Source organism: Podarcis cretensis (genome assembly GCF_951804945.1).
Source record: "Podarcis cretensis genome assembly, chromosome: 10".
In the NCBI taxonomy this organism is placed as follows: domain Eukaryota; kingdom Metazoa; phylum Chordata; class Lepidosauria; order Squamata; family Lacertidae; genus Podarcis; species Podarcis cretensis.
Genome location: NC_137179.1, coordinates 44,870,462 through 44,894,222, shown reverse-complemented (window position 1 = coordinate 44,894,222; position 23,761 = coordinate 44,870,462). Strand labels below are relative to the sequence as shown.

Here is a 23,761-nt window from a genome sequence, read left to right as displayed (position 1 = left end):
GTGATCTTTATTTATATTAATTTCACTGAATGAATTTTGAACTAAACATTTTAATAATGTCTATTGTAAGGAGCAAAAGCTTGTAAGTCATAAGCCTATTGATATATCCTTCTTTATTTTCACAGCAATACTTTGTAGTAAGTGGCTGTTATTATTTTATTTTGGACTTCACTGGTGGGTAACTTCAGCTTAATTATAAGCACTTGTCTAGTTCACTGATAATTTCGGACTCGAAAACTGACCTCTAAGATACAGAGTGCAACACATTCTTCCTCTGGTTCACATAGGCTCATTGATTACAGTAGCTAAATGTTATGCCTTCATTTATATGAAAGAAACATACAACCCCTTAAATGCTCTCCGTGTTTTGGAAATGATAGTTCCCTGAATTGTCTGATGGGAGCATCTGTGTAGCAAAATTAAAGTGTGAATTTGTAGTCATCTTTATCACACTAATCCTTCCCCAGAGAGCCAAATTTAATTCATTACAACATCCAAAGTCTTCAAGCATATTCAAGGTAATTGGATCCATATTATCCCCTAATGATGTTGTTTAAACCCCTGTTCAAACTAATGACCAGAAAAGTCAGGGTTTTCAGACCAATTTAAGCATCAGAAATTAGAGCAATAGACTGCAAGAACATTCAAGGTTTCCACCAAAGCCAGTGAAACACATCCAAAACCTTCCCAAATATCAGCTCTCACATGCAGAGTTGTTGATAATGTTCTCTTAATGCATTCACAAGGAATAATACGGTTTCTGTGTAAATGAACATTTTGTTTATCTTGTATTTAACCTTCATTATTGCCTCTACATTAAAGTTTGAAAATCAAGACCACAGCCCTCAATGGTGAACAATTTAGTTGAGTGGGATTACTGCGAACTAATTGCTTTGAGGAGAGCAGCTTTTTCTTTCAATAGCTTTCTGAATTCTGTTATGCACTAGTATGATCCATAGCAATCTAATGTGTGATTCACAACTTAGTTAGGCATTGACTTTAATACTTTTCACATGTTCCAACACAGTCAATGGGTTTTAAAAAATCTCCAATTATTTCCTATGAATTGCCAAAGGCAGTAATAAATCGATTGATTTTAGATACTGCTAATAGTTATGCTGGCCTGATACTTTATTTAATTGTGTGGTTATAGTCTTTTGATATTCTTCATTGTGTGATCCATCCAGGAATCAGTTTCCACGAAGGGTGATATAAACATGTTTAAAATAAATGTTCCAAGGCTGAACCTTGTCAGTAAAATATGGTTCCATCATTACTAAACACTGATGAATTATGTCAGTGTCATCTTTTCTTCTAATGTTGTGGGGAGCCATCCTAACACCTGGCCATGGAGCACCGGGGCTGGATGGAGCAGTGGAGCTGCTACTTCATCCAAAGGCATATCTCTTGTACCAACCAGATCAGAAAGTGGCTGGAGAGTATTTTTCTTAAATTTAGCTGTATCAGCTCCAGACTGACACAGCAGAGGGGCCTGAATTGGGCTTCTATCTGGCTGCACAATCTGTTTAGGATCTAGTGGATCCTTGGCTGACCTGCTGCCACCCCCATTCTGCCCAACCAGATAGAAAGTCCCTATCTCTAATCCCAGGTTTAACGTTCAGGCAAGCCCTGACTGTGCTCTCAGATTGTCTGCATCCAACTTAAATTCCACCCTCTATCTCCTGATTGGCTGATTGACTTGCCAGTTCCCACTGGAGGCAGACCCAGGGCCTGTCCATCACAGGCACCAGCAGGGACACTGCCCATGACATCTCATCTTCTCACCGTTGCCTTCCAAGGCCTATACTGTTTGTCCATGGCTCCCGTAGCTGTGATGAGCAGCAAAAGAAGCACCAGGAAAATATGGGGCTTAACATTTGCCAATAACTCATAATTCTGTGTCATTCTCAACACTCATGCCATTATCATCTACTATACAGTAATACAAAAGAGCTGTGCATAACCATTGAATCATTAGAGTGAAATGTAGCACCTTTCCTTTCATGTCGTACCCAATGCAGTGTATGAATTTAACACGCATTGCACTAAAAATAGCCTTATCCTTTGCTTTATTTTCAAGAGGAAAAATCTCTGAACAACAAATTCCACTGAATTTTGTGTTCGTGTCATTTTCTTGTGTTCCATGACAATGCACAGACACAACAGTGTAGGCACGAAACAATCTTTGTTACAGATTTACATAAGAAAAAGTAGGAGTTGTCACTTTGTAAGTGGAGGTGGGGATATATCTGAACAGCCATAAGCTACTTACGTTCTGTACATCCCATATGAAGCAGATGATGCAGAGTGCCTTTTAGAACAGTAGCAACTAAATCACCTCATTCCCATTGTCTCAACACTGCCAGCCAGTTTGTGACCAGCTTGGGTTTTCTAATTTTGATTTAAGCACATCTCAGGATGGCTCTGGTGGACGGTGGGCTCATGAATTTATGGCTCACTTGTATGTGGGACTCTCAGCACTTTACTGCAACACTGTTGTTTTTGTGACAGAGTCTGTTGGACGGGTTTTGGATTTATGGTGGAAATAATTCAGAATGGAGTAATAATTTTCCCTTGGCAATTACACTACCATTTGGTACTTTGTCCCTACGGGGAAAATGAATGTACTGAGCTCTATCTGTGAGTTCAGTCGCTCAATGTAAGTGAAGAAACCAAGGTCAGAATGCAGCTGCACAACTCACAAATCGTCCCTTAAGAATTAGATATGTGGTCTTTAGTTAACTCACTGAAAGCTCCTATAATGATTTCAGCAATTTAAATATTTATTTTTGTGTCAATCAGTTAGGAATCTTGCTATTCATATGATGTTATGGTTCTCTTTTTCTTTTTTTGTGAATTAATTGAAAGTATTCTGTAGTATTTTCATTTAATTGTTTTCCCCCCCTGAAACAGTCATGATGCTTCTCCACCGAATGATTGGGATTATGCCTTCTAAATCTCCCCATGTTTCATAGGAATTGCTAGCAAACTAATAATAGCTAATAAATATGAAACATGTTGCTTTCATAATTATTCCAAGCTACTATTATATCAACTATCATGGCAACATTAAAAGGTTGAATGTGGCCTATGTCTTCTCCGTTGAATTAATAAATGTTGTTGGGAGAATGTTGGAGCAAGATGGGACTATAATGAAAAATGGCATCTTGGGAGTTAGCTTCTTCCTGTTTAATCATAATGACCTTATAAATATTTTCTGTAACAAATGTTTGTGACTGTTCAGTTCCTATCATCAGGCTTTTTTTTTTATCCTTTTGACCTTGCAGACATGAGTTCATTTAAATTATATGTTATGATGCATAGATTCATTTCTAAAGAACACTCTGTACTTGAAAACTTAAAAAAAGAATATTGACCTCATTGTATAATATAATGAAATGATTATAGTTTTTTATTTGTATCTGCACAAGGAAAAGCTTACCTCAGTTTCTAGTGTCACCACGACCTTTTTCCAATTAATGATTCACAATAACTTCTTTGATTATACAGAGCTGGCTATTTGCCTCAGAACATTCCACTAGAGATTATCAGATACCTATCCAAGGAAAAGGAATTTCTGCCTTGGCATGCTGCCAGCCGAGCCCTTTATCCACTAGATAAATTGTTGGACCGCACAGAAAACTACAACATCTTCAATGTAAATATATTTGTCTTTCTTTCTTGTGACCACTGAACTATTGTTGTCCAGCCCAGTAAAATCCTGTAACTTTCTTAGGGCTCTTCTGCATAGCCAAGGTGGATCCCAAATGCACTTTAGACCCTGTCCCACAAGTTCCTTTTTATGTGTGTGTATATAGTTGGGCAGGGGGAGGATGGACTATTTGCCTTTAAAACAAAAGAAAACCAGCAGATATGCATTCCCAGTACTGAAGAGAAGGGCACACTGTCTTCCAGGGAATTGAAAAAGAAAAGAAAAATAAATAAGGGGGTTGTATCATGATTCATCTAATAAGTTAGGAACATATGAAACGCTGAGTCACCTCAGTATATACTGACTGGCATCTGCTTTTCAGTGTTAGAGACAAGGATTTCCCCCAGTCCTATTTGCAATATAGAATAAAATATAGAAATTGAGGTAGCTCAGTTGATGAGAGCGTGGTGGTGACATCACCAAGGTCGCAAGTTTGATTCCCATGTTGGACAGCTGTATATTCCTGCATTGTAGGGAGTTGGACTAGAGGATGATCCTTAGGGTCCCTTTCAACATGATTCTATGAAAAAAGACACATTCTGCATGAATTAAATGCTCAACAACATATGGTCTGGTTTAAATGTAGCCCAGGACCAGTTAGAAACCTAAACCAGCTAGCAACAAATACGAGACGAAAATGTGTGTGTCCTATAAAAGTTTATTTCATTTTTTTTGAACTTGGCTCATGCATTTTGAGCTTTCCCCACCCTTTCCCGAAGGTCCTTTGCCACCTACATTGACACAAGTATGGGGGCAGAGGGTGGCAAGGAATTATTGCAGTTCCATGCTAGCGTGATGCCACCATTCTTTCATCCTTCTAATGACTGCCAATGGACACTGACCTCTATGCAGTGTACCCTTCCTTCCCTGTCATGCAATGCTGAAATCAGAGTTGCCAGCCTATTGTTCCCTGTGCTGAAGAATCATTATAAATGTATCTTTTGCTGACGCCCTATTTAGTCTGACTGGGGAAAAATGCAATTTGAGTAAATAATAGCAAAAACATTGCTGGCTTATTCTGCATCTTCCCAAGGTATCATGCGAGAGCTGACAACGGACTTCATAAATTAATTTTTGTCACACGAATAACTTACTTGCCAAAAGACGGTATATTGTCATATACCATCCTTATGCAACTGAGTGAGCTGCTGTGTAAATAAAAATTATTCACTCATATTGTGCTACTATAACGTAAACTACATTCTTAAAACTGAATTGAATTTATATTTCACTTAAACATGGGTATTTGGCAGTAAGAAAATTACAATATGACTATGATGGCAGAGACATACTTTACAGCTTGTCATAAAAAGTAAAGGTCCCTATTGTGTAAGGGTCAAAAGCAGAAAACTTGTTACGCTTGCCTTTGTAAAAGTGCCAACAACTAAAATGACATTGAAATACAGGCATCGTTAAATTGTCCAATCTTGATATGCAGCTCACATTATTCAATATTATCACATCAATTGGCTGTGCCTACGTAATGGTTTTGCCATATCTGTGCATATAAAGACAGCCAAGCCTATCAATTTCATCTCTGTGTGTGGCCTCAATGTGTCACTTGTAAATGTTTAATGACGGACATTACTCAAACATGCATTTTTTAAGTCAAGAGTTGCCTAGCAAGGTAAATACTAGCCTGTCTAAGCTAGTATTTTCATACTTGTGTCAAACATACATCATTCCATGTTTAAGAAAACCAGGAATGATCCAGCTGACTTCAAGCACTTCTAAACCCCATTCTTTCAGGAGGATTTTTAAGTTGAGCTGGGAAGAATTTTTGGACCCAGTTTTTCCTGTCCATTCATTGTGGTTGGCGTAGAAAGAAACTTGTGAACATAAAATGTGCCTGCTGGATCAGCCCAATGGCCCAGTCAGTCCAGCATCCTGTTCTCACAGTGGCCAAGCAGGTGACCATGAGTAGTCCATAAACTGGACATGAGCACAACAGTACTCCATCTTAAAATTTGGGGGAAGCATTTTATGATGTGGCCAGGGGGTCTAAGAGTATGTTCATTCTCTCTCTGCTTTGAAAGTGGATATGTCACTAGTGATTCTCTCTGTGCATTCATTTGGAACTACAGTGGAGCCTTGGTTCTCGAACGCCTTGGTACTCGAACATTTCTGCTCCTGAAAGCCGAAAACCTGGAAGTAAGTGTTCTGGTTTTCAAACGTTTTTCGGAAGACAAATGTCCGATGTGGCTGTTGGCTATTGTTTCCTGGGTTCCTGTGCCAATCGGACGGTGCGCCTTGGTTTTTGAATGTTTCAGAAGTTAAACGGACTTTCAGAATGGAATACGTTCGAGAACCGAGGTACCACTGTACTCAACCTCTGAAAGCTAGGATTCCACTGATGGCCACTGGCATGGGTCCCACTTTAAAATCAGACCTTCTACACACACACACACAGCCTGCTGCCAAACACAAAGGCTCACTGTGCAGGTTGGTAGGTGTCACACAACAAGTGACATTATCTCATACTTTGAACCCCACTGATGACACACATCGCTGAAAAGATAGGCTACTACTATCTTTAAAATGTCACATGTAATAAAACTATTTTAAAAGCTATCTTTGGACTGAATGGAGCATGTTATCTTTTAACTATGAAAATATCTGATGCAGGGTTCTTTTCCCCCTTTTGTGTTTCAGGAATATATATTAAGACAAGTTGCTTCAATGTATCTTAAGCTTGGATGGCCAACAAATAATTTGGACAAATCATTTGTTCAAGCTTCCTACCAACACGAGTACTGTAACACTTTTCTTTTCCATTTTTAACAGTTGTAGAGCATTTGTAGTGAACCAAACTCCATAGGCTTAATGAACCTGATGCTTATTTCTGGGCACGCTCCACTGATTATCGTAAGAGAGGGCTGAGTATATTTCCACCTCTCTTGTTGAATCAGTGGGACATAAAATTGCAAAGGATTGTGCCTTTTGTTTTCATTTTGGGGCTTTACTATTATGAAAGTGTCTACTTTTACTAGGCTCTGAAAACTAAACTGCTCCTTAGTTATGATTTCAGTTCTAGCTGCATTTGGGAGAAGGACCAATACCAAGGGGCATGCATGCTTGTAACTGGCTGGCTTTGTAGAAATGTAATTGCTTATTAACTGATTTACCATTGTAGGATACTGTGGTCTGTGCATCACCAGCGGGCCACGAGCTTTGTTTAGGTGAACTGCAGCGAATCTGTGGATTAGTGGTTCAAGACAGGAGGGAGCACAACCACCTTATTATCATATAGATTATTAATTATATTTAATTTCTTATATTGCATTTGATTGTATTAAGGTAAAAGGTAAAGGTACCCCTGCCCATACGGGCCAGTCTTGACAGACTCTGGGGTTGTGCGCCCATCTCACTTAAGAGGCCAGGGGCCAGCGCTGTCCGGAGACACTTCCGGGTCACGTGGCCAGCGTGACATCGCTGCTCTGGCGAGCCAGAGCCGCACACGGAAACGCCGTTTACCTTCCCGCTGGTAAGCGGTCCCTATTTATCTACTTGCACCCGGAGGTGCTTTCGAACTGCTAGGTTGGCAGGCGCTGGGACCGAGCAGCGGGAGCGCACCCCGCCGCAGGGATTCGAACCGCCGACCTTTCGATCGGCAAGCCCTAGGCGCTGAGGCTTTAACCCACAGCACCACCTGTATTACAATCTGAATTTTATGGGATTCAGTTGCAATACAATAATATATAACATATATAAAATAAAAGAATAAAAATCTTTTTATATATTATATATTCTTTTACAAAATAAAATTGTAAAAATACAATAGAAAAACTAGCACAGTGCATTACAATTGCTACAACAAGCAAGACCTTCAGCAATTTTCAGGTGGTCCATTGGGGGAGAACCGCTGGTTTAGATCTTGTAAACAATTGTGCATTTTCATTTGAGCACTTGAACATATTCATTAATATGACCCTAACAGAATTTTTGTTTCTGCTTTGGGGTTACCCAGGGAGTTACGCCGTGAAGTCATTATGCTGGCTTGCAGCTTTGGTAACAAGCACTGCCACCAGCAGGCCGCAACCCTAATCTCAGACTGGATTTCCAGCAACAGAAACAGGTAAAAAAGGATTGCAGCATGCATCTCCTCTTTTCCTCTTAGTTGGAATTACTGGAATTACTCCCCTCCTCGCTTTTTAAAAATACATTTTACCTAGAGATTGACATGATTTAAAAAAATTAAAATGAATTCAGTAGTTGAAATGCAAATTCCAAGAGAGAGGGGCTAACATTATTATTGTTGTTATTAAAATTGATATCTCACCCAGGGCAGCAAACAACAAGCAACAAAACAATAAAACATCTTAAAAACAGTTCTAATACAGATGCAGATGCAAACTGAGAAAGGTCTGTCTTATAACACTTGTTGGAAGAGAAAGGTATTCAGTAGACACCAGAAAGACAACAAATTTAATCTTAGTACCATTTCACTGAGCCACTAGACATCGTTGAAACCTACCATTAAGTGAAAACTAGCAAAACTATTTAAATACATGCATTTGTTTAAATGTGTATTGTGCATCAAAATGGAGTTTCTGAAATTCATCTCCAGTACTGTACTGTGAAGCAATTGCTTTCGGGAAATTAAGATGTTTGCTACAGCCCTTTCATGTGTGAAGAAGTGCATTACTCACACTCCTTACTTATGACAGCCTAGTGGCTCAGCCTAAAAAATTAAAAGAATTACCATAAGGTCTGCCTGTGCTCGAGAATCAGCCTTGTTAACCTCTTTAACCTTCGCAATGCATCAGCTTTGAAAGCAAAACGTGTTTCAAAATACATTATCCTTTTCAGAGTTTCTTCTGGAGATAGATTCACTTAATCTGTATTCTTACTTACGAAGCACAAGAAAGAAATGGTGACAGGAGGAGGAACACCAATCATGTACAAGTTCTCCAATTATATCGTGTTTATTTACTCAGTTTGGCTACTCCTGGATCTAACATTGGAGGCTCAAGTAGCATTGGGCTAGGAGTGCATATTTCCAGCTCCATCTGCTTTCACCAGCTATGGCCCCTCTGGGACACAGATCACGAGGACTCTGTGCTCCCTCACTCTGGTAACCTTCAGATTGGACTACTGCAGTGCATTCTGTGACTATTCAAACACATTAACTCAGGGGTTGGCAAGGTTTATCTTGCCTGGGCCATATCGGTCCCGTAGATATCCTTCTGTGGGCCAAATTGCGCGTGGTCCCCCCCACGATTTCTGGCATTTGTGCATGCACAGACGCGATTTCCAGTGCCACAGAAGTGAGTCCACGCACTGCACCAGTTTAGTGCAGCGCGTGAGTGGGCACCTCAGTTCGGGGGCAGCTTGTGGGCTGGTCAAACGACCTCCATGAGCTACTTCCAGCCCATGGGTCTTAGGTTGATGACCCCTGCATTAACTGATCCAAAATACAGTAGCCAGATTATTGCCCAGGGTTCCATTTAGAGTTCATGTAACCCATGCTTTGAAGCAGTTGTGCTGGTTTTCACCTTATAGAAATAAGGCCCAATTCAATGTGCTTAACACTGGTGTTTAAAGCCCTGAGCAACTGAGGCCATGTGTCTTCTGCCTTCATAGTCTGTGGGTAATATTGCAAATCAGAACAACTTTCCGCCTATGTTTTTATGCTTGTTTGTTTCCTTAAACTCATTAACAGCATATTTAACTAGTCACAAAATGAAATTGGCCTCAATGGAACTTTCTCAGCCTTCTGGACATTCTTGGATAAATTTTTAATGTGTCAGTGAATCTACAGCTCCCTGCACATATAATTCTTTGTCCTGTGCTATGTATAGCCTTAAGGATGTACTTTAAACAAATGGTGGCTACATTATCTATGCAGGTGTAAATGAAGTCATACAGTATATTATTTTAGAATAGCACAGAGAGAGGATAGCAACCAATGTTGCCAAAATTAGTTAATTAACAGACTATTGCAACAATGGAGTAGAGTCTTGCAGTGAAATCAATAAAGCTGTTTTAAGTAGAAAGAAGAGTGTGCTGAGTACAACTTAATCAAGACTTTAGTGTTGTGAAAGAAGACCCAGGGCATATATCCAATAGGATTAAGGATTAACATGATAACAAGTAAATACAGGCTTTATTGTCTGGCAATGTCATTAAGAAGACAGTTTATTCCCTACGTCTTTTAGATTGTCAAGTAAAGCAAAGGGTTGCTTGCTAAATGCTATGGTCTGGATATATCTATTAATTTAAGAACCTCATGAGTGACTTATAAGCAATTTAACCACAGAACACAAGGACTAGTAGGGCCACTTAGTCCAAACACCACATTGAAACTTAACTATCCATTCCAAATATTGCATGTACAGACCAGTGATTATAGTTTTATTTTATTGTTTCTAATATTCAGACAGGGAGTTGCAGTTGTGTAGAGACTATTACCAGATTTGCTAGTGTGCATAACCACATATCGTATATAAGTCCTAATTTTGGAATTAACAGTACTACTCGAGGAATCTTTACTAGAAATAATTGTCTGCATGCTTACAGAATTGAATTATCTTGGATAACTTTGCTTACTTTGTGGAATTTCAATCAGTATTTGTGTGCTTGCTCCAGAGAGCCAGCAATAACCACGCCTGTTGCAAGTGCAATGTTTATTTATAAACCAAGGTTTAAAGGTGATAGCAATACAGGTCAATACAGTCAATAGCAATACAGTCAATTGGAAGTGACTTAGAAGCAAGGAAACAGCTTTGTGGGGTGAAGCACCTGTAAAGAAACACATAATAGAAAGGATTCATGCATTACACGGGTAAGCCAACCCATATGCTGTCTGGACTATGTGCTTAGTTACTGTAGCAGAGATCGGGAATTATGAGGTGGAATCTTAGATCCAAGTTCATTATAGAAAAATGAAGATACCAGGAAAGTTGCATGCAAAGTAGTTGCTTTTTTCATCTCAGAGAGCCAGAGGCCGGTGAGATATGGAGATAGGTCCGAGGAGTGAGGCACTGTAGTTATGGGTCTCACTGAGGAAGGGATAGTATGAGGTGAGCTTCTGCAGTTGTCTCTGTGATGGAAGGAAATTTGCAACAGCTAGACTGAAATGTTCTGGCAAGGGAGAAGCAGGTGGTTAAGGTAATTCTTCCACCTGTGAAAATGTTGCCCCATACTGGGGTGCTTGGTTAGCCAAACCTAGGATAAAATCAGCAATCCACGATTAATAATAATAATAATAATAATATATTTGTGGGAGGGAGGGTTATTGATTTGTTTTTGCTGTATTATGTATTTTGGGTTCTCATTTTGTATTTCTATGTTGTGAGTATGGTTTGTTAGGAATTAATAGTGCTTATACCCAAATAGCAGTAGTAGTAATAGAAGAAGAGTTTGGATTTGATTTCCCACTTTATCACTACCCTAATAATCATCATAGCTTTTAAAAGAGCAATTATTACGTTCATCCACAATTTTGAAAAGTTAGTTCTTATTCATATGGGAGTGTTATATAAAACAAATCTGTAATCAAACACACTGAAAAGCTTTGGCTAAATTCTCAGAATTAAAACGGGACATCTGATTAATTTCCTTTCTTAAATGTTTCCCTAAATGGTTTGAAGCATGTCACTAAATCAAAGAGCTGCCTAAATTGCATCCAATTACATTTTAAGAAATTAGAACACCATTTGCCTAGAAGATAAATAATTAAGGGCCTATTTTATAAATGTATTTCCATTTGTTAGAACTTAGTTTAAACAAGAACAAGCATGTACCAATTAATTAAAACTTAAAAGATTATACTTAACTCTTTGTAAAGCTTTATTATTAATCATTGAAAAAATAGATTTCTCTGTAAAGGCACAGCATGATTTTAATTGTTATTTTTTCTGTTTAATTTTTAACATTTTCCAAAGTGCTTAATTTTTAATCAGCAGCTATGCTAGCCACATATTTTATCCTTGCCATGTCTCCTATGCAAGATAAATAAAGTTAAATAAATCACAACAGTACATGTATTCAAATGAAAGCCATTTAAAATGCTTTCAAAACTGAAGCATACTCTCTGAAGTATTGATCATAGCTTTGGTTTAAAAAATGAGTGCAGGCAAGATAGCCCAGGAGGGGTTTATTCTAACAAAGGAAGATCTTTGGCAGTATATCCTTAAATAACACTCAGCCACCATTTCCAATTCCCTCTAGTTAACGTAGCAAGTGAATGCTTTCTGCTCTTGCATAAACACTGAAGTTGGGTGACTAGAGCTTTAAAACCATGGAACTGTTAAACCACCAGATGTAAACCTTGAAGATACCTTCTGTCTAAAAATCTAAAAAAAGAGAAAGAAACCCAAATGAACTAGAGGGAAAAGGGTATATAAAATTATGGTATGGATAAGTGAATGGAGAGAAGTTCTTTTTCCACTTTAATAATTCTAGAACCTGGGCTAATCTAAAGAAGCTGAATGGAATATTCAAAGCAGACAAAAAAGAGTATTTATTCACACCAGAATTAGGTTACAGAATTTGTCAGAAGTAATAGTGATCACCACCAACTTGAGCCACTTTGAGCCATATGCCTTTAATAATAATAATAATAATAATAATCTTTATTGCGGTCCAACAACCCATAACATTGATTCAGATTAAAATACAGATCCTGAAGTGTTATTTGTTTAGTCATGGGCCTGTTGATCTTTGATTCGTATGACTACTGAAAGAAACTTTGCCACGGCCACTGTGATATCATTGGACTTGTCGTCCAGAAGATATTTGATATAGTAGGCTTCAGATTGACCCAGTCGATTTTACAATAGTGGTTTAATCAACAGTTCCTTAGCTTGATCATATTGTCTGCAATGCAATAAAATATGCCACATGCAGTCGACGTCCTGAGAGCACACACAGATCCTATTTTGATAAAGGATACCTCTCAGTCTGCCGTTCAACACTTCTGATGGGAATATATTTAATCTGGCTTTGGTGAAAAGAAGCCGATATGTTGGTACAGACAAATTTCTCAGATATGCAGGTGTCTGAAACTCGAACCCATAGTGAATTTCTACTAATGGGCCACAGATAACATGAGATTGAGATTGGAGATCATTATGTGATATGTCCCAGAGCCTTTGCCTCAGAGATTCAAGGGCGGTATCATAGCCCAGATGGTACAGAAGAGAAGGTGGCATACCAATCAAAGTGGCTTTTCTAACCATAATTTTCATCCATGAGCTGGTAAACTCATTGTTTAGGTATGGAATCCATATGCCTGGGCATCACAAACATGAGGGTGCCATGAGCTCGTATCCTGCTTCCTGGCTCCCCAAACACATGGTTGGCAACGTGCAAAGCATGATGCTAAACTAGATTGGCCTTTGGCTTGATCCAGCAAGTCCTGTGGCAACTGTTATTACAGATAAAATTTTGGGGGAGATTGTTGCTTTTGTATATTTGTGATTCTGCTCTTTTTAAAGATAATTTTTTATGTGGGTGTTCATTGTTTTATGTATTTGTTTTATGCATGTGTGTATTTTTTTTTTTGTAATTGTCCACTAATAATTCAACAAAATTGTACTCAGTGCAGTTTGAAGTATAGTTGAAATAGATGTGAAGTGGATTTGTAAATGTATAGTGCAATCCTATACATATCTACTGAAGAGTAATCACCACTGAGCAAAGGATACATGGAGGATGATAAATAGACTGAATTTTCATAGAAATAAACTTTAGGAAGCAAGAGATAAGCACCTTCTTACTGTAGGAAGTGATAAATATTTTCAGATGGTGCACTGTTCTGCTCATGTATACTGCTGATTGTATCCCAGCATTTGGTCAGTGTGCAAAGCTAATGAGACAATCAGCTTGAAAGGAATTGCCTCTATTTTTCTTTTTGCAGATGTCTTGTTGGCTTACAGCCCTACTAGTAGGGAAAGCCTTTTGAAAGCCATCTAAATGATAAAAAAGATAATTTTAAATAAAAATATAAGTGATAGTTGTCTGCTGCCACTTGACGGTACAACCCTAACTATGGCTTCAAGTATGGAAAAAAAAGTTTTACACTAATAAATATAAATGTTTAAGAATAAGACATATTTTAAAGCAAGAAAAGGAGAACTACCCTTATGCTATTCATATAATCAGTTAGCAGTTATCAATATATTCACATATGCTCACACATAATCAGGGCTTACAGTGATTTTTATAATCCATTTGAATCAAGAAAAGCTTTTGCCTAGCCTAACTGCAAAACTGCTTGAAACTGCAAGTTCAGACACCGACCTTTCCCCCAGTACATTTTACACCCTAGAGAAAAGGGGAAGCCATAAATCAGAAGGCGCTGGTACAAATCTCCCCCTCAGATCCAGACTAAAATGGTCCACGAAACAGGAAGGGCCAAACCACAAAAACTCCCTACATGAGCAGATGCATAGGGGTGTTAGCGCCAGGAGATCCCCTCCCCTGACGTTTCGTTTCCCTGTTCCATCAAACTAGAGAAAAGGTCAGACTACGTTACTGTACAGGAAAGCAGAAGTTGGGAGTGAACTCTGTGCACGGCCAGGAGCATGGCAGAAAGCGCGCTCATTGGTTATTTTTCACTGGCGTTCGTGATTGTCTCATGATTGTCTCATGATCTGTGATGCGCTCAGGTATTTAACCTCAGAACTTGAATGCTTTGGGGTCCCAGTCTTTTGGAAAGGATCCCAACTGGGTCTATTATTGCTCAGCAATAAACCTCACCTTCTTTTTCTCCAAATTGCTGCGTCTGTCAAATCCTTTGTTTCATTCTAAGTGGGTATCATTTAAAATTTTACTTGCTTCAATTTGAGATTGGGACCAGGATGGTAATCATTTTTTCATTGAAATTTTGTATTGGTCTGATATGAGCATTGCAGCCTATTATTCCCTCAGTTTGTGCCATTCAGCCAAATGCTTCAAAGGAGGTTTTGCAGGTATGAGGTAGACAGGTGATGAATTATTCTCCCAAATCCTCTGCCTATTTTTTTTTGTTGCAAGTCCAGGTCAGGGATCCTGTGAAGTAGACAGCAACATATTGCACCTTTCCCACCCCCAACTATAAAGTTGATCCCTATCTTCAGTTGGGAATACTCCACCCCACTGAGGAAGGACGTTTTACTGGCTTTCCTTGGGAGTAGAAGGGGGGTTTCTCCTTCACACTTGGCCTGAAATAGGAGTGGGAGCTTGCATAAATAGCTTGCTCCTCCCCTGAGACTTCCTTCTCTGACTCACAGTGGCATCATGCTCTCCTCCTCTTGAGCAAAGTGGGCTTAGCCAGTTGCCAAAATGGAGCTGAGTGGGGAGCATCCTAATTTGGGGGTCCCTTTTTTAACCCACTTCAGTCTGCTCTGAATTTGATTGGCTTGTGGTGGGTTAGGGCTTAATTTGGCTATTTGGTTGGTTTGTCATTTTGTGCAGGCAGATTATGGTCAGCACCCTGAGGCATGTTGGGTTGAAGGCACTCCACTAACCAGCCTTTATTCTTGGCCACTTTGCAGGGCTGTTTGGTCTGGTGCTCTTGGGGCCTGGCAGGTGCCACCTGTTGAATGCTGAACAGGGGTGGGACACGTACCTATCAGGGCATGTACCTGCAGCTTCCCTTTATGGGAAGATGGCTTTGCCTCCCTTCATGATACCTTGCATGAGGGAGTTTCTCTGGGGTGGTTTGGCCCTTAGCAGCAGGCAGGAGGAGATTTTCTGCCTGTTAGCACAGTTTATAGCTCAGGGAGGGAATTTTAAGTCAGGGAATCAACATAAGGGTCATAAGTTATATTCCCTTACCCTTTCCCCGTTTTAAAGCATAGGGAAGTCAAATTACAAAAACATAATTTTAACCTGCCCAGTCCACTTGTGTCACATAACCAGTATAGCTTTAAGATGTATATTCTTTTGTTGGAACATCTTATTAATATAATATTACTAGGATATGTTTTTTCTCCCTTCTTTTCTTAAAAGAATACCTCTTAATGTAAGAGACATCGTCTACTGCACAGGAGTTTCACTGATGGATGAAGATGTATGGGAATTCATCTGGATGAAATTCCACTCTACTACGGCAGTATCGGAGAAGAAAATATTGTTAGAAGCTTTAACTTGTAGCGATGACAGAAATTTGTTAAACAGGTATGCTTAGTTGACATTTCCAGTCCCCCCCCCCCAGCTTGTTGTTGACATGATCACTCCTGATCACACCTTCTCCAGCTCTGAGGAGCCCATCTTGCTCCTTGGTATGCACCAGAGCTGAGGGTGAGGAAACAAGATGGCAGACTGCTCAAATGCAAGTGAAGGAAAACTCCAATTAAATGCAGTCGAACAGTGGTGAGGGCTCATTATCAAGCCTAGCTAGTGGCAGTGAAGACAGCAAAGAAGGCATAATTTGCTGCCTCCCTTACATTCTCATTGGGCCATCCAGGTAGTGCGGGCCTTTTACATTCTGTTCCGAAAGAGGTGACAGAACCAACGATAGCTTGCTGTGACTTGTTTGCAAAGTATTTTGAGGATAAAATCGCTTGCATCCGCCTGGACCTTCACCCCACTGTTACAGCAGATGAATCTCGAGAGGTGAGAGCCAGTGTGGTGTAGTGGTTAAGAGTGATAGTCTCATAATCTGGGGAACCGGGTTCGTGTCTCCGTTCCTCCACATGCAGCTGCTGGGTGACCTTGGGCTAGTCACACTTCTGGGTGACCTTGGGCTAGTCTCTCAGCCCCACTCACCTCACAGAGTGTTTGTTGAGGGCAGTGGCGTAGCGTGGGTTGTCAGCACCCGGGGCAAGGCAAGTAATTTGCGCCCCCTAACCCATGGATTTGCGCCCCCTAACCCTAACCCCCAGGTGTTGTGCCCGGTGCGGCCGGCCCCCCCTGCACCCCCCACGCTACACCACTGGTTGAGGGGGAGGAAGGAAAAGGAGAATGTTAGCCACTTTGAGACTCCTTCAGGTAGTGATAAAGCGGGATATCAAATCCAAACTCTTCTTCTTCTTCTGAGCACTGTCCAGGCCTGTTATGTTGGTTGAATTTCCGTTAGTAAGGCTCAAGATGTGGACAAGGTGCTTGGATAGGTCAGGGCCACCACTTGCACTCTAGATTCTTGCCCTGGTTGGCTCATAAAAACTAGCAAGGAGGGGACAGCTGGCTGGGCCAGGGAGGTGATTGATGCTTCCTTGCAAGAGGAGGCGTCCCCTGCTTGCTTGGAGGAGGCAGTGGTAAAACCACTTCTCAGTAAATACTCCCTGGATTTGGAAAAATCTTAAGTAATTACTGGCCAGTTGTCTCCTCTTCTTTGGCAAGGTTCTAGAGTGGGTGGTCACAGATCTGATCTAGGTACTCTTGGAGGAAACTAATTTTCTAGATGCATGTCAGTCAAGGTTTAGGCCAGGTTTTGGTGCAGAAACTGCTTTGATGCCTGGTGATTTCTGTTGGGAGAGGCACAGAGGAATATCAGCTTCAGCTGGTGGCCCAGGTGTGCCCCTGTCGGGACAGGGACAACCTAAACTTCTGTCATCTATGCTATGGTTTCCTGTAGGTTAGATTACTGCAACACGTTATACATGGGGCTGCCTCTGAAGACAAGTTTGGAAACTTCAGCTGGTGCAGAATTCTCCAGCTAAGTTGCTCACCTGGGTGGGGCAATACAGTTTGAACATACAATGCCAATCCTGGTCTGACTGCACTGGCTGCCAATTAGTTTCCAAGCCCAGTTCAAAGTGCTGGTTTTGACCTATAAAACCTTAAACAGCCCAGGATCACATTACCTCAAGGACTGCCTCTCCCCATATGGACCAATCTGTACCCTGCAATCATTATTGGACGTGCTTCTTCATGTGCCTCCTCTGTGAGAAGTCTGGAGGGCAGCAACACAAGAATGGACCTTTCCTGCAGTGGCTCCCTACTTGTGGAATGGTTTTCCCTGGCATCTTTGTTACATATCTTTAGGCACCAAGCAAACTCATTCCTTTTCTCTCAAGCCTTTGGCTAATTAAACAATCTATGGCCTTTTGAACTGGGGGTGGGGTATTGCTTTCACTTGTTGTTCTGGTATGTATTTGTGAGTTTTTAATATTCTAAACGGCCCTGTAATCTTCGGACGAAAGGTGGTATAGAAAATCAATTAATTAAAAATAGTAATATTAGTCATAGTATCACTTTGTTCATTCTTCCACAAATTTAAGCATTTTTAAATCTCTCTTGTGGAAGTGTTTGTGTGTGTTTTAGTGGTTTTTCTTCTTCAGATTAGTTATTACTTGATTAGTTCCCAGAGAATAGCATATAACATAGAAGAAAAAACAGAGCAATACAAATAATAGTATTTCAGATCTGCTCATGGCACTGGAAACACTCAGGACATATTTAAAGCTTTTTCCTAATAATCAAAACTGATATCTCCTTTTTGCAGATTTTCAAGACATATTTGTGTTATGTGGATAGCATTTCTTCCAAATCATATATTCCAAGTTTACTTGAAAATGATTGCAAATCTCACTTAAATTTTGGGTAAGCATAATCTCAGAGTAGCATTTAGGATGAAATCTAAAATGAAGCAATTCAGTTTCAGGTTTTATCAAATATCTGTCATAGGCCAATCATGAAACAAAACACTTTTTCTATCACACAAAGTCTTGCTTCTTTTCTGTGCTTTATATATAAAACAAAAGTCCAGGAAAGCTTCTGCAATGAATTTCAAAATCATGTAGCAATTTCTAACCTTCATTGCGAGTGCCAGGATGTCTAATAGCTCGATATTTTAGTATTTATGCTGGCAACAACTAACCATTTCTCCTCCCTTCTCTTCTTATTCAAGGCTTCTTAACCTGTCTCTCAATTCAGAGGTTGTCCTGGATCAGGATGCAATTGATGTCATAATCCATGTAGCTAGAAATCCACATGGAAGAGATCTTGCTTGGAAGTTTTTTAGAGAAAAATGGAAAATATTGAATGCAAGGTAAAATATATGCCTATCAATACAAAACAAGTGAGAGTACTGGCCGCAACTTTCTTACAGCCATTTGCTTCTTCATTGTTTCAAATATTTAGTTTAGTATTTATTTTATCTTAACAATTGTACATATTATACACATGCATAAGTAAGCATTTTGGATCTAAACCTCTTGTGCATGGGGAAATTAACACACAAACACACCCGTCTTCCCATCTGTTGTAGTGAGAGTTGAATCTGGGGAGAAATCTGTGGCCATCCCATCTCAGTGCATTAGCAAAGTTGTCATTTATTACTTATAATGACAGTTAAAATACACTGCAGTTTTCATTACCAGTACTAATACAGTACAGTTTATACGTTATTTAGAGTTGGATCCAGACTAACAGAAGAATTCTAACCCTCAAACCTCCATGCTGGAGAGGGTTAGGATGTGGTGATGGTTTCCTCCACTCAAATATGTTCAGCTCTGCAAGCAGAGGGGGCTGTGTTGCAACAGAAATCCCCATTGCCCATTGAAAGTACAGCCATGCGGAAGCTACCACCATTGGTATCCGAACAAGAGTAGCCAGTATAAACCACTGAAACAAGGTGTTTTGGGAACATATCTGGGCCAGCCAAGGAACCACTAAATCCTAAACAGCCTAGCTACTGGTCATGGACCTGATTAAAGGCTCTTTAATGTGCTAGCAAAAGCTGGCTCAGTGAACTGGCAGTTTTACAGCACCCCACCCCCCACATTTGCAATAAAGTTCCACCACTTTATTTAGCCCTGCTGCTCCCAGGCATTAATTAGGATTGCAGCCTAAATTAGTTGAACTTTTTCCTTTGCTTTCAATGGGAAGAAATTATAATGACTGCATAGTGACATCCGTGGGAACCAAGTTCCATTAACTTAAGTCTGGATCTAGCCCATAAATTTTATGAAATGTCTTCTTTTCAGGTATCAGATTTTTCATTTACTACAATTTATTCATTCATTTTATGAAGTTTATTACCAGGGACCTGCTGGCTACATTAAGTTTATTGTATCCAGATAAATAGCAAAGCAACAGCAAAGAAGAAGCAGGAACTTTGAGTTGTATTGAACTAAGTACTCAACACTCAGAGTTGTATCAAATTCTGAGTACTGAGTACTTAGTTCAATACAACTCTATAAATTGTTGTATCCAACTCTATAAGAGTTGTATCCAACTCAAGTGTAGGAATAAACATACTGAAATTAATTGCCACCACTAATCTAAGTCTATTGATTACAGTGTCTACACTAAGTAGAACTCAGTTGGATACAACCCCTAATTGTTTTTCTTTACCTGCAAAGGAGGGGAAAGAGAAAAGAAAATGTGCCAAGTCCAATGCTCACAGCAATTTATTCATAATTTCTCAAGTCATGGTTTTGGAGAGTCATCTGAACTGAGTTATTGTTTTTGATACCATCCAGCTTTATTTTACTTTTTAAAAAGTTATGAGCTGTCAACTTCACTATTGTGGTAATATCCCAATCTAATATCTGTTCTTTCTTTGCTGATACAGCTCTTGGTATCCAGTGTTTTGCAAAAAGTATGTTATATGTTAGCATAATACCCAGGGGACCTGATATTGATTGATTTTTTTAGTTCTTTTCTTTTGCAATATCCTGTGAATCTATGACAATCTAACAAACGAATAGCCAACAAATTACAAGTCAAAATGGTTTATTTTGGTAAGGGTGGGCTGGAAAACACTTCTTAACATTCAAGCAATGTATAGGACAAACATGGGGGGGGGGGAGAACAACATAAATTAAAAGTGAATTTAGAACTAGAATCCTTGAGGCAACTGATAATGTGAAAGAGAAACGACAAGCTGTGACAAAGGGCATGATCCTTTGTAACACAGTTACGCAAATGATATCCTTAGTGACCCACTGACAGGCCATCACATCATGAGTAAGTGGAGCAGATCATGTTAGATGATGATATGGGAGCTATGTTCAGATCACCCATTTCCCATGACAGCCTGGCTTGTTCCCTGTGCATATGCCAGAGGCAGGGGGGCAGGACTTATTATGCCCTTGGAGAGGAGGCTACTGTACCATCACAAGAGCAGGGAAATGCCCAGAATACCTATGATACAACAAAAGCAGAATTAAAAGCATCAGTATTGCATAGGAAAAAAGTATCATGGCATTATTCACTTGAAAATGGGAATGAAGGAGTCTTTTCCACTTAGAATACAGAGTCACTGCTATGTAATTGCCATGTAACTTAAACAATTAAACTTAGAACAGTTGTGTCTTCCATTTTTAAGCAAAAGAGTGGATATAGCCAGTCAGATCCAATAAATGTTAGTTTATGGTGGGAAAGGCCATACCTAAATGGTCATATAAATGTTGGTGAGTTCCCTCGCCTTTAGACTGTTAATACCAGCATGTATTATGCAAAGAAGTTACAAACCAGCCAGAGAGTCTGTAGTTTGAATATCAGCTGGTCTTCCCCTAACTTCCTATTTTTAGTTCTGCCATTAATAAGCAGGTTCTTGACCCAGTGTGATCGGTTGGCTATGCTGCATAGAGAAAATTATTTATTTCATATTGCCTCAGTGAGCCAAATTGCTTTGAATGGAGTTTAGTAGATATATTCTGGTATGATGAATTCAGATTTAGTGGATTCATATGCTCAACAGAAAGCATTTAATAAGTTTAGTGATAAGGGGGAAAAACATTATGCTGATGTAAATGTTAGGTTTTAGCCTTAAGGATATGACCCAGCCTGGCTATTCTCTGCTTTTATGGATTAGACTGTATATATGGACCAGAAACATCAGGTAAAACTGTAACTGTCATAATAAAACTTAAATGTAATAGATATATTTTAACATGTAAATAATCAAGGCATTGTTGTTCAATCTATTTCATATTTGCATTTTTGACCTGCTGTTGAAGATATGGGGAAGCATTATTTATGAATTCAAAACTTATCAGTGGAGTCACAGAATTTCTTAACACAGAGAGTGAACTAAATGAGGTAAATATTATGCAGTTCGGTGCCTTGAAGTTATTTTATATTCATGTTCATTTTGATGTCTTAAGTCTTACATATCTAAAAGTAGCCGGGCTACATACAGTAGCCATAGTGTTTTGCCATGTAATGATACCTATCTCGGCTTCCTCAGCGCCATATAATGGTGTGTGCAGAATGGCTGCACTAGAGTTTCATTTAAGGGAAAGGCAGCCTTGTCAGAACACCTCCCCCCCAAATCATTTGTGTTTCTACTCAAAAGTAAATCTACAGAGTTCAGTGGGAACCTTTTCCCAAGGACTACCTAACAACAAAAGCCTGCATGAGTAGGAGGTGTGGGGCCTCTTGGCATTAGTTCAGGCATACCTCCTATGTTTGCTTAGAGTAAATTTGCACGGGATTATAACCTCTAAAAAATGGTGCTCATAATAGTGTCAAGCAGCCCCTCAAATTGGTGCATAAACACCCAGCCATTTACAATAAAGAATTAAGGATGTTTTACTAGCCTAATTGAGCACATCTTTTATAATGGTTGATAAACTGGGGCTCTTCAGAGAAGAGCCTGAGTGTTTTAGTTTAACTTTAGCTTCTAAGTTACATTAGGAGTGTTTCCAATTTTCTGTATTTAGTTTCTTATGTAGGAGTAAAACTTGATAAGAGCCCAGCTGTCTGCAACATAAAGCAGCTGGGCTACAGGAGAGACGGAGGAAGTGATGTTAATATAATCAGGCATTGGCGCGTCAATATCTTCCAGCACAATTTGAAGCAATTGCATCACACCTAATTGATGCAGTCTGTTGCCTTATTGCATTTTGTAATAAATCTCCCTGTAAAATATTACAAGAACTTATTTCAAATGTAGAGCTTTGTTGTCAATATCCAACTTGTTCATATGCTTTGGAAGAAAAGAAAATATGCACATCTATTCAAGTCCAAATTAACCTGGGGAAATTGCATTTCAGCTAAAGAACTTTATAAAGACCTACGAGGAGGGATCTGCTGCCTCTTTCTCACGAGCTGTGGAAACAGTGGAAGCCAATGTCCGGTGGCAAATGCTTTATAAAGAAGAATTATTTCAGTGGCTGAGAAAATCACTGGCACACTAATCAGTGTTTCTGACCAAAACTTAGCACCAAATTGTGCAGCCAGGAGGAGAAGCATAGTGTGACATTCCAAGAACTTTTGACTGGAAGCACAATGAAGACTGGTTAAAATGGAAAGAATATATAGATATATTATATTTTTGCACCAATCTCCTCAAAACTAAAAGGCAAGGGAAGAAAAGAACTAAGACAGAGAGAAAAGGTCATGAATGCTTACAAAACCAAGTCCCCACTGTACCATGGCCAAATGTGATATTAAGTGGTGCATGTAAATGTTAATGTCAGTTTTTTTGGGGGAAACCCTCAGAATATTTGTGCATGGTTGTATGGTTCCTGCCTGTATTCTAGCATGCTTACTTAAGGTGTCCATATTTGTGTGTGAATTTCTGTTACATCGAAGATGGGCATTATGCAAAAGCACAAAGACTATGACAATCAGTGTCACAACAGCAACATAAGGTGGAAAGAAGAACGTAAACGATCTATATGATCAGCCTGTGACTAACTGTCACCTTTCCATGGTGTAGGTCAGTTATGTCAGCACTTAGATTGTCTCAGTTACGATTTGGACATTGACCTCTTTTTGAGTTGCAAATGATTATACAAATTAAATGCTCCCCTATTTTAAGTCAATGATACAGACACGGTTAGAGAGATTTTATTCTCACAATATGTTATAATTCCAAAATTTATTCACTGTTGAACAGCTAACAACAAATTTAGCCCTCTGATCACCATACGTTTAAATGGTTTATGAAATGAGTTTCACATATGTTCTTCGACAAAATCCATAAATCACCCTTATGTGTGGATTTTAGTGTGCAAAAAATACTCATTAGGTGTGATGCAGAAAGTATGGTAATTAATTACACAGCTACCGATGCTTGATATCATGAAAAATATCAAACCAACAGAGAAAAATAAAACAGAATCTGTAGAGAAACAAGAAGATCTTCCTAAATAATGATCCAGTCACCCCCCATGTCTTTTCAGCATAAGAGTGTTATTTATTCACACAAGCATCCCATAAAAA

General features: G+C 39.3%; 1 protein-coding gene across 2 annotated transcripts in view; it reads left to right on the top strand.

The window, feature by feature from the left end:
• Positions 1 to 23,361, top strand: part of TRHDE (thyrotropin releasing hormone degrading enzyme) — a 201,101-nt gene extending 177,740 nt beyond the window's left edge. For both annotated transcript variants that reach the window (XM_079993791.1, XM_079993790.1), the window contains 7 exons: positions 3,511 to 3,658; positions 6,365 to 6,462; positions 7,680 to 7,787; positions 15,650 to 15,817; positions 18,492 to 18,632; positions 21,550 to 21,631; positions 22,588 to 23,361. In XM_079993791.1, coding sequence (XP_079849917.1) covers positions 3,511 to 3,658; positions 6,365 to 6,462; positions 7,680 to 7,787; positions 15,650 to 15,817; positions 18,492 to 18,632; positions 21,550 to 21,631; positions 22,588 to 22,731 — 889 coding nt within the window. In that variant the 3' untranslated portion in view covers positions 22,732 to 23,361. The remainder of the gene's footprint in view (positions 1 to 3,510; positions 3,659 to 6,364; positions 6,463 to 7,679; positions 7,788 to 15,649; positions 15,818 to 18,491; positions 18,633 to 21,549; positions 21,632 to 22,587) is intronic.
• Positions 23,362 to 23,761: the final 400 nt, after the last annotated feature.